Source organism: Oryzias latipes, chromosome 24, assembly GCF_053564925.1.
Source record: "Oryzias latipes strain Hd-rR chromosome 24, Olatipes_Hd-rR_3.1".
Lineage (NCBI taxonomy): Eukaryota > Metazoa > Chordata > Actinopteri > Beloniformes > Adrianichthyidae > Oryzias > Oryzias latipes.
Window position 1 is genome coordinate 13,477,946 of NC_136260.1, and position 11,532 is coordinate 13,489,477.

The 11,532-nt window shown below is 38.8% G+C and overlaps 1 protein-coding gene across 1 annotated transcript; it reads right to left on the reverse strand.

The window, feature by feature from the left end:
• Window positions 1-309: 309 nt before the first annotated feature.
• On the reverse strand, window positions 310-6,065 carry LOC101155397 (cytochrome P450 2K1). Its single transcript, XM_004083796.3, has 9 exons — window positions 5,824-6,065; window positions 3,852-4,014; window positions 3,176-3,325; window positions 2,907-3,067; window positions 2,647-2,814; window positions 1,847-1,988; window positions 1,575-1,759; window positions 1,224-1,365; window positions 310-1,156 (listed from the first exon to the last, which is right to left on the reverse strand). The coding sequence occupies exons 1-9, from the start codon at window positions 6,028-6,030 to the stop codon at window positions 969-971; spliced, it is 1,506 nt and encodes a 501-aa protein (XP_004083844.1). The 5' UTR covers window positions 6,031-6,065; the 3' UTR covers window positions 310-968.
• Window positions 6,066-11,532: the final 5,467 nt, after the last annotated feature.

Here is an 11,532-nt window from a genome sequence, read left to right on the forward strand (position 1 = left end):
AAAATTCATGACATAAATTTATTTTAAACAGCATTAAAAACAAACCTTTCAGAAGAGCGAGACAAAACACCCGCCTGGCATAATTACGTAGATAATGCACAATTATACCTAAAAGAAGGAAATAAGACTCATTAACCATCTTGAGGAGGTGAAAAAAGTCAGACAACCCACTCAGCTGCAAGCAGTACTGCCCCCTTGTGGTCTGATAAGAACATCACAACCTACAGCTTTATAAAGTCTGTGGCTCGGACTGTCCTGGCCAAGTCCAACTGAGTTTATAAATGCAAAGGATTCTACTAATGCATATGTATGTATATATAAAATTTATTAATGGTATATGTTGTTTGAAAGACACAAAAACAATGATAAATACAAATCAGTCTGCAAAGTAAAAACATGATTTTAGTGTCTTATTTTAAATGTTATTTAAATGCCAAATACTACTTTAAATTAAAAAGAAATCAGATTTAAATGGATGGCAATTTACTCTTTTGATGTTTTCATTCTAAGTATTATGTATATATAATACATGTAAATAAATTTTGTCCTCATTGCTTGTTTACATACAAACTATATCAGATTTACTTCTGTAAATATATCTTCAGTTAATAAACATTTTATAGGAGAAAATCTTGTGGAGATTTTCTTTGGCAAATATTCCCTAAAGCTTAACATCGTTCATAATTTCAGTTCCTTTGCTTGCTGGCTGCTGAAGAATAATTCACAGCTATTTCCACTGGTTCCTGAAGAAACCACTTTTAAAAGCTGGTCTGGTTCCACCAACTTTCATTTTTAAACCTGTTTCTTAACAGAAGTTATGGAATTGAACTTCATTCAACAGTTGAGTTTCATGTGTGGCGGCAGACGTCCCAAAGCCTTTGGTAGCATCATGGGGCCGTTTTCTATTCTTCTGAGGTGGATTTCAGCTTGAACAAGGTTTAAAACTTGTTTCATGTCAACAACCTGCATCACTTTAGTGAAACCAAACACAGTTTATGTGGTTGAGGACTGAGAGTGCCTCCCGGGCGTGGAGTCAGGTCCAGTTCTTCCTCTGAAACTCCAAGAGGAGGAGCTATACGAAAGTGTTGGAGGAGGGTGGAGAAGAACAGAAAGAGCTCCATCCTGGCCAGACTCTCTCCAAGACACAGCCTCCGCCCTACAAGATACTGATCTTCAGCTTTTGCTCGTAAGACTCAAGGGCTTGAAACAAATGCGGCACAAACCTGCTGAAAAGGGCATGAAGGCGTCACGCTTGAGGAACTTTCCATCTTTGCTAAGGAAGTGGGCGGGATAGAAGATGTTTGGCTTCTCCCACTCATTCTCATCATAAAGGACAGACGTCAAGACTGGAATCACTGTTGTGCCCTATGGAGAAAAAACAATTATAGGAGGTAGCATGAATTGCCCTGTGATGGACTAATTGATCATCCAATAGTAGACCCATTTACTACACTGCACTACTGTAGACAAGAGAGGATAGAAAATAGATGGATGGCCACTTTATGGAACACAATTTACCCTATTTAACATGATTTACACTTTTTTTTTTAACGCAGCAGAAGTACGAGACAAACCTTCTCAATGAAAAACCCCTTGAAGGTGACGTCTTGGCTGGTTCTGTGTAAAAGGGACAATGGGATGATGTTGGCCTTTCTCTGCGTTTCGTGGATGACGGCATCTGTGAACGGCAGCCTCTGTCTGTCCTCGACCGTCACCTGACGGCCTTCCATCACTCTGCTCAGCTCCTCCTGAACCTGGTCTGGAATGTTTACCAGAAAAAGGAGGAAACAGGAACAACTTCAGCATCATGATCATGAAGATTATAAACTTGCGTAGTTCTTCTCACCTTGTATTTTTGGATACTTCGCCATAAAGAGAAGAGCCCATCTCAGTGTGGCTGCTGTTGTTTCAGTACCGGCAGTAAACAGGTTCATAATAGTTACCAAAATGTTTGCATCATGAAAGTGGCTGTTCGGAAAACCATCTTCCTGCAGATGAAGATCCGGTGCAAAATGTGAATGATACGTCACCACAGAAACATGTAGAATGAGTGAAGTCTGTCTTATTATTTGTTTTTTACTAGCCTTCTGGAATCAAGCTATTTTTAATATCTGTGTACCAGTTTCTTTCAAATTGAATGATCAATCTTTATGGCAAATAGCTTACACTTTCACATCCAATTTACAATTTTTTGGCTTCCCTGACTAGCTATTGTCATGACAGTTGTTTACAGGGTACATTTCTTAGTTTATAGCTGTTTTAATTGTCATTCAGTTTCAACATAACAGACAAATGTAGGTTTCAACTCCAGAACCTGACAAGCTATTTTTCAATTACTTAGATTAATTAGAATTCAGGGGTGCCCCAAACCAGGCCTGGAGGCCCAGTGTCCTACATGTTTTCCAACCAACTTTCCATTGAAGCTCCTTATTGGCAAAACACATCTGATCCAGGTAATCAGCAGCAGAAATCAGGATTTCTGTGAAATCAGCAGGAGGCCGGCCCTCGAGGCTTGCATTTGGGCACCCATGATTTCTTTTAAAAGAATTATCAATTTAAACCATTTAAAAAATGTGCTTTATTAAAGTTTTATTCCTGTTTCCATTATCCACCATTGTGTCCTGTCGGACAGCTAACATGGATTACCTCTTGCTGGCGCAGCTGAAAGGCATCTGCAATAGACTTGCATGTGTGCGGAGTGAAGGTCTCCTTGAGCAGCTTCAAGTGATAATTTTTATTGGCGGTGAATATTTGGTTAATTTGTTTACTTGCAGACAGGAACAGTCTGCCAATCCTTGGAAACAGGTTGTGCAACTGTAATAAATAAGAAAAAGACCAAAATAGGTTGAAGTACTGACTCACCCCAAATTGCAGCTGTGATTTTCTTTTAAGCAGGAACATCATACCTGGACACCCGGAGAGCCAAGAAGTTGGATTCCTTTCATTGTTCGGCTCAAAATGGTTCTAAAATCTGGGTCATCATATTCAAACCTGGTGCCGTAGACCATGGAGCAGATCACGTTACAGACAGCGGAGTTTATGATCAAGGTTGGATCAAAAGCTTCACCTGTTATTACAAAAAGAAAGAAACATCTAAACACTTAACAGTTTAGAAGCACAGAACAGAGCTGATTAATCCTGGTCCCAAAGACCCATCTATCGCATACTTGCTTACCTTGGAACTTTCTGATTTCCTTCAAAAGAGAATGACATTCCGGGATGATCTTGTCCTCACATGCTCTTTTGCCCATTCCGAAATCCCGGAGAGTTGACAAAGCAAAGCGTCTCATTTCTCTCCAGGAGGCTCCGTTTGCCCAAACAACACCTGGTAATATCCACAAAACACTCAACGTGAACTGGCTTTGGTTACCGCTACTGATGGCATTTCACAGAAAAGGTCAAATGTCTGGGTTTTTTCTAGGTCACAGAACTATGTGAACACAAATGCTATCCCTTATAACAACAAATGTGAAATACAGTAGTAGTTAGTAAAAAAATAATAAAAGGTGGTTGAAAACATGATAAATGGTAAATACCACGATCAATTAGCAAATCTATAACTGAAAACAAAAATTTGGTTTTGGCTTCAGTCAAAGTCAAACTCAAATTTTCTTAAACTTTTTCGGAAGATGTACAAGGATAAATACCTAAAACAGTTATAAAGACCTAAAGCCGCATTGTCATTTCGTTATGTCATCTATTGTTAGTCTGAGTTTGCGTTTAATGACACAAACTATCTTATCTTAAACTCCACTTGAGACATTTTGTCTTTTAAGTTTTAAAACCTTTAGAAACCTCATGTCTTCTTTTCCTTAAAGTACATAATCGCTTTGATTAGAAAATGTTCTCACCACAATCTAAATGCGCTTCCTTCGCCACCGTTGGTGCTTCCCGTTCCCCAAACTCTTCGGCGTAGTTAACCAGGGCCTCCTTCATCGTCTTGTAGCCCGTTAGGACCACCGTTTTTTTGGGGCCCATGTAAACCGTGAACACAGACCCATATTTCTTGGCAAACTAAGGAAACATTGATGTTTGTTATATACAAACAAAAATACATTTGAAATCTGTAAGAAGAATTCAAATGTTAGATGTGGTAAATGGTCAATCAATTCCATTTAATTTACAAAGAAACATTTAAAGGTTTTCTTTTATATAAAGAACTCTGGAGTCATCAAACCACATTCTGGGAAAATTCATTTTGTACCATTTGGATGACCTTTTGTTTATGTTTATTAACTAACAGGATCTACAGTGTTCCCTCACTATAACATGGTTCACATTTTGTGGTCTCACTTTTTTACACCTTTCGTATGGTGCAATTTAGCACATTTTTTTTTTTTTTTGTACAGCTCATTGTGTTCTACACAGTGATTGGCATCCTGCATACAAGTCAATTTGCCAAATTGACATGGTTCTTTGCCCTTGATCAGATATTTGTTTTCATTCTGTCATACTGGAGTCATTTTTCTATGAAGGTTTAAACTTTGAGAGTTTGAACAAAAGAGAAAAGTGAGGGGTTTTACAGCCTAAAAATTTCTATATTGTGTAAAAAAAAAAAAAAAGTTAACTAACTTTCAGATTTTGTCTCTCAGATTATAATAGAATGTGAAAGACTTATAATAAAAGGTTTGTCATGCAGATCAATGCAGCAATATTGAAGATATTATAAACATAAGATAACTTATGATAAAATAAGATTAAGACAGGATAGACAGACAGATAGAAGCTGACCCTGCTTGTGGCAGATGGTGGGATTCGATGTTTAAAGAAAGGATACAAGATAGCCAAGCAACACCTGACAGTCTTATTCCAGTCCACCTGTGTCAGATTGCATCTCCACCCACTGGTGCGGAAAATTTTGAAACTTAGGGCCACTTAGGGCATCGTGGCCTCATCAAGGGTGAGCCTGATTGGATAATAGTTTTTGGCTGCAACAGACGTTGTTTTTCATCCGCCAGTAGGGTCAATGTCTGAACGGGGAATTTTACAGGATGCTCCAGCAAGATAAAGGCCAGATGGGAGCATTCATGTAAAGAACAAGTCAATTTTGAAAGTAAAAATGACTTGTACCCCCTTTGGACATCTGATCACTTGTTCGAATGTGTAGTTTTTACTCAAATTTCATTTTTTTTGTGCCAAGGATATGGATTTTAGTCCCTCAGGTGAATGTGTACTGCAGAATCTGGTCCAGGACCAACTTCAGTTGACTGAATTCTAATGTTACACCTTCACCTGATGGGTAAAAACCATATGTGTAGAGACGTTGGAGGCTGTATCTTATCTGGAGAGAAAGGATGACTTGAACAAGGTTTAAAGAAGCACTTTTTTGTCAGAAAAGGCGGACTACGGTACAGCCTTCAATCCATCTCCAACTGTCTTTAAAAACCCAACAAACTGGTTTTCCTCCAGAAGAGCAGACACAGCTGTGGATCTTTAACAACTGTTGGGACTGTTATACTGTTAGACTGTTATAACCATGGACAGATGGGTCCTCTATCAACCAGCTTCTTCTTACAAGCAAATATTTTCAGAGTTGAGAATGAATCATAAAAAAGAAGGTGAATAAAAAAAAAATTTTCAAATTACATCCACAAAATTTTTTTTAAACAATGCGTCACCCTTTAAAATGTTATGTGATGTACACTTGTCCAGCCAAATGAGTGTTGGTCCATTCAATTTATTGGAATTGGTGAAGGACATAAAATCATAAAAGTGATCTTTTTTTAGAGTTAAACAACACAAACTCAATAAGTTGCATATTGGAATATTACTAGAAACCATCAATATCTCACAATTGTGTTGAAACACGGACATCAGCTTCACCTTCATGAATGTTTGATCAGGTCTTTTCAGGTCCAGCTGATGCAGGTTGCCAAGAATGGGAATTGGTGTTGGTCCTGGTGGTTCCTTTCTGTGTTTTTGGGAACTGGTCCTGTGGGGACAAAAAAGAAATACTAAAAGTAGGAGCACCCCGGCCCCCAACAGGGATGAAGGACTAAGGGAGGGGAGAAGCGTATCCCAAACCCCCATGACTGCAGAAACAAATATGCTTGTTGGGGTATTTTTCCTCAGGATAAGTGTAGGATCACTCAAAGCAAAGTCCACCATAAGGGAGGAGTTTAGACATGTAAAATAAACACAAACCCTGGCAGTTGACCCAGGTTTAACTGTAAATTTAATGTAATCTGACCTTGCAAAAAAAAGAGCTGTGTTTTTGAGTGTTTTACAAATCTAATAAAGACAATTTATGTAGAGATGCAAATGTTTTCAATTTAATTTTTGTGTGACATCATTCTTGGAAAAAAGCTCATAACCTGTAAATCAACCAGAAAACAGACAATGTTAAAAAAAAATAGGTCACTGTACTTTTTTTTACAACCTTTAATATCATGTGACTTCCCCTTCAAAGTTTTAAATTTTTTTACTTCAACCAAACATTACTTACTTACTTACCAAACCCTAACCATACCCAACTCCTTACCCTGATTTTCACTTCTTTCCAAATAACTGCCTGCAATTGCCTCCTTAAACCTTCCTAACACACAAAGATTATAATTTCTTTGCTTCATGTCAGTCAAGTTGGTCAAAATGTAGTATTCCTACTAGGCTATAATTGTTCCAGATGGGAAACAGAATAGTCTGAATACTTTTTTTTTGTATACTGAATATTCTGAATACTCTCTGAAAACTGCTTTATCATTGCAATGCATCCTATATTTCAAGCATATACGTCTAGACTCTTCTTGGTGTTTTGGTTTTCATAACATTCCAGGCTTCCCACACCCTATCATCTCTAGGCGTACTCTCCAGCAACCTGTTGTATTTTTATTTGGCCTTTTTGAGGCAAGCTTTTTTCTCTCTGTACCTCCCTTAAAAGTTCAAATTGTCTATCATGCATCCCATCGCAGACATTGTCTCCTCACCATGAGATCCCATGGGGCAAAGCAGTCTCTGAGGGCATCTTCTGCTCAAGCAGACCATTGCCAAGGTGCAGTTGTTGCAGTTTAAATAAATAATAATGAAATAAACAGCAGATGATGATGTACTGGGTTATGATCAGATTTGTAAGGGAGTTACAGGGTTTCCTTTATGACAAATTTTTTTTTTTTTTTTTTTTTTTACAAATGTCACCTTACTGAGCAGTTCAGCGCTCATATACAGTCAGGACAATATATATTTGGACAGAGACACATTTTTTATAATTTTGTTTCTGTACATTACCACAGTGAATTTTAAATAAAACAACTCAGATGCCATTGAAGTGCAGACCTTCAGCTTTTATTCCATGGGTTGAACAAACAGATTGCATAAAACTGTGAAAAACTAAAGCATTTTTTAAACACAATCCCTTCATTTCATGGGCTCGTAAGTAATTGGTCAATTGACTTCCCTGCTATTGTATGAGCAGGTGTGGGCAATTCCCTTGTTATTATGAGTGAAGCAGATAAAAGGCCTGGAGTTGATTAGAGAACTCGTGCTTGCATTTTGAAGATTTTGCTGTGAACAGACAACATGCGGTCAAAGGAGCTCTCCATGCAGGTGAAAGGAGCCGTCATTAAGCTGAGAAAACAGAAAAAAAACCATGCCAGAAATTGCTACAGTATTAGGAGTGGCAAAATCAACAATGTGGTACATCCTGAGAAAGAAAGAAAGCACTGGTGAACTCAGCAACATTAAAAGACTTGGACGTCCACGGAAGACAACAGTGGTGGATGATCGCAGAATCATTTCCATGGTGAAGAGGAACCCGTTCACAACAGCAAACCAAGTGAACAACACTCTCCAGGAGGTAGGCGTATCATTATCCAAGTCTACCATAAAAAGAAGACTGCATGAAAGTAGATACAGAGGGTACACTGCAAGATGCAAGCCACTCAGAAGCTTCAAGAATAGGAAGGCTAGATTGGACTTTGCTAAAAAGCATCTAAAAAAGGCAGCACAGTTCTGGAAAAACATTCTTTGGACAGATGAAACCAAAATCAACTTCTACCAGAGTGATGGCAAGAGAAAAGTATGGAGAAGGCATGGAGAAGCTCATGATCCAAAGCACACTACATCATCCGTAAAACACTGTGGAGGCAGTGTGATGGTCTGGGTGTGCATGGCTGCTAGTGGCACTGGGACACTAGTGTTTATTGATGATGTGACACAGGACAGAAGCAGCCCAATGAATTCTGAGGTGTTCAGAGACAGACTGTCTGCGCAGTTGCAGGTGAATGCAGCCAAACTGATTGGGCCGCCTTTCAAAAATACAGATGGACAACGACCCAAAACATACAGCCAAAGCAACTCAGGAGTTTACTAAAGCAAAGAAGTGGAATATTCTTGAATGGCCAAGTCAGTCACCTTCAAGGCCTGTTCACACCGGGACGAATTTTGCGCGCGATATTCGCCGACGTTTAACGCCTCGTGACTAAAGAAAGGGCACCAATGTGAGTGTGCACACCGACGGTAAAAACACCACGCGTAAAAGCGTCATTTTTTAAAAAACGCCTCGGGTTCGTTTTTTTGGTTTGACGCGCCGCGTCAAAAACTATACGACCAATGAGAATGGCGCTTTTGCACACATGTCTGGAGCTTCTGAAGTTACAGTAAAACATAACTTGGGGGCGCTCAAACACAAAACTACCTTTCTGAGCACACATACCAGTGAAGAAGATAGACGCCAGGTAGCGTCTACACTGCCGCAAAGAAATAATGACGGACATTCTAAAATATCCCCGAAAACGCTCATGATACATTTTCAGCTCTTGTACCAGTCGATAAAACTCCCCATGTTCTTATCTTCTCGTAACTATGGGATTTACCCAAAATCGGTGTCTTTTCCGACGTCTTTCATCATTCAACAGAACAATAATTTCTTCATCGCTGGAACTGGAGCTGGAGCTACTGGTGCTTGAAATATTCATGTTTTCTTTGTATGATTCAGACAATTGCGTAAATACTTGCTCTCTTCTTCTGAGTGAAAAGCGACTTTAAGAAGCGTGAAGTTGCGCAGCGCCACCTTGTGTACAGGAGTATTTCTGTTTTACACTAAGCGCCATCTAATGTCAGGGAATGAAATTGCATGGTCGCTCGGCTCATCGTCAGTGAAAATCGCCTGGGTGTGAACACAAAAAACGTGTTGAAAAACGGCTGGCGAATATTTGTCCCGGTGTGTACGGGCCTGCAGGCTGTCATTGCCAACAAAGAGTTTTCAACCAAATATTAGTAATGACCATTTTGTTTCAGTTATTTCATTTGTCCAATTACTTATAAGCCCATGAAATAAAGGGATTGTGTTTAAAAAATGCTTTCGTTTTTTACATTTTTATGCAATATTTTTGTTCAACCCATGGAATAAAAGCTGAAAGTCTGCACTTCAATGGCATCTGAGTTGTTTTATTTAAAATTCACTGTGGTAATGTACAGAAACAAAATTAGATAGAATGTGTCTCTGTCCAAATATTTATGGTCCTGACTGTACATGCTGACATTTTGCTTTGTGCTCTCACCGGTCATAATGCACAAAACATTATTTTTACAAGGTAAGGTTAAACAAGGACTGGTGCAAAATCAGGACTCCAGAACTCATGAATAACTTAAAGATTTACAGTCAGAGAGGAGGATTTTTACAGTTAAAGGAGGGGGAAAAAAACAAGGGGAGTGTCAAGGTTGTCTGAGTGGGTGAAAGTTAAGGTTTTACAGTATAGCCATGTTTGGAAGCAGCTTTGTCAACCTGACATGTTGAAATAAGTCGTCATGAGGAATTCCATAACCGAGTTTAAAATGTTAAAAAGCTGTAAGTGTTTAATGTTTCTTATTTACTGATAGGCAAAATAACAAGTTACTGACCAATCCAGAGCTAAAGATTAAATGTTTCTATTTATCTATAACTAGGAGATTTTCTGTGGGTTAAAGCTCAACTTCAACCACGTGTCATTATTATAAACATCAGGGAGAGTCGACGGAATATTTCCTTTTGCTCTTTAAAATAAGACTGGAATATCCATTTTTATGACTTCTGTCATTAAAAATGTCATTTCTAAGAATGATCCACACCATTTTCCTTGAGTTTTACTCATGAGATTTATAAGGTCTTATCTTATCGTTTCTTATAGTCAGGTTATAGTCAGATGATGCAAGTTTTACTGCACCCTATCTTGTTTGACTCAGAAAATCCCATACATTAAATTTGATTATTGATTTGTTTTGAGTAGCTTGGTTGACCCTTCTGCTGGTGAGGAAGAAACCAGGTGAAGAGAATGAACTCAACTGCAACAGAAGACAAACAAAGATGAGTGAAAACTGCTTGGGGGAGGATCATGACAGTCACAGAACCAGACTTCTCTGATGTTGATGTGACAGCAGAAAGAAGATATGACAAAAGTTAAACTGAATGCAATTCACGCATCGGGAGTGTCTAGTTTCAATGTAAAGTCCTTATTCAGACCCGACCAGAGGTCCTCTGCATTTGAGCATTGGGTGTGGCACAATAGTCTGGCAGCAGCACATTTAAGGGGTTGCAGTGCATTTTTGGCGGCACATTCTTGCACATCCAGAGTTCAAATATCTGAACTTTGGCGAAGAGTACATGTTGTGTCAACCAATCAAGAACTACAGTAGTTTCCACTCTTTTCCAGCATCACACTTCAAGTCTAGTCACACATCCAAGTTACTGACCCTTACCCATCTTCTGACCATGAGATACTTCATTCAAGTTTGGACCTTCGCCTTTTCTTAATTCATGCTCTGTCACATCCCATTCACCGACACTCGCCCACTGCCATCACAAGTTCAACTATGGATTACTGTTTAAGGTATAAGTGTTTACGTAAAGATCGTCAGCTTCTCTCATCACTCCACATCCACTTCCAGACTACAACACAGCAAAAGTCATTCAAATCACTAGCTCCTCACCCCCAGTCAGGACTCTGGAGGAGTATTCATGAAATAGTCTTGTGTTTCAATATTTAGTGAGATACTATTTCCATTCTTTTTTGTGTCATTAGTTTTTCATGACTTGTTACATTAAAATTCTGAAACAAAGTAAGAGGGTGGTTTTGGTGAAAAAGGTGTAGTGAGAAACTAAAAGATGATTGGTGATGTAGATCACGGCAGTTGTTTTGTTGGCTGGAAAAATTCTAGAGTAGCAGATCTAGTCCAATTAGTGGCTACCTGTGTGTTTAGGAAATTAAATGTCCAGCTGCATTTATATTTATATAGCCATGGAGAAAAATTTCTAGTGAGAGGAAGAGTGTCAATGACGTCATTGAGGTTAGTTTTAACTTGGATATTCATCTCTTTGGCATGGGCTTTGTTTTTGGATGTAACTCTGGTTTCAGGAAGTGGAGGACGGAGTACCTTTCCCTCTTTCCTAGGTGTTTTAAGATTAGCATGTTTCATCAGACACCCCCTCATTTGAAAGCAAACATGGTAAAATGTTTTGATGAATGGATGAACGTGATTGGAAGCTGGGTCTAAAAAACTTTACTTTTCTTTGTGCTGGGATGTCATTACAACTTTTAACCGTTGTGCTATCTTAGATGAATG

Coding starts and splice junctions, on each gene's coding strand:
- LOC101155397 (XM_004083796.3), bottom strand. CDS start 6,030: ATGGGGGTTTGGGATACGCTTCTCCCCTCCCTTAGTCCTTCATCCCTG. Junction 2,815..2,906: donor TTGGCTCTCCGGGTGTCCAG/GTATGATGTTCC, acceptor TATTTATTACAG/TTGCACAACCTGTTTCCAAG. Junction 1,760..1,846: donor GAAGTATCCAAAAATACAAG/GTGAGAAGAACT, acceptor TAAACATTCCAG/ACCAGGTTCAGGAGGAGCTG.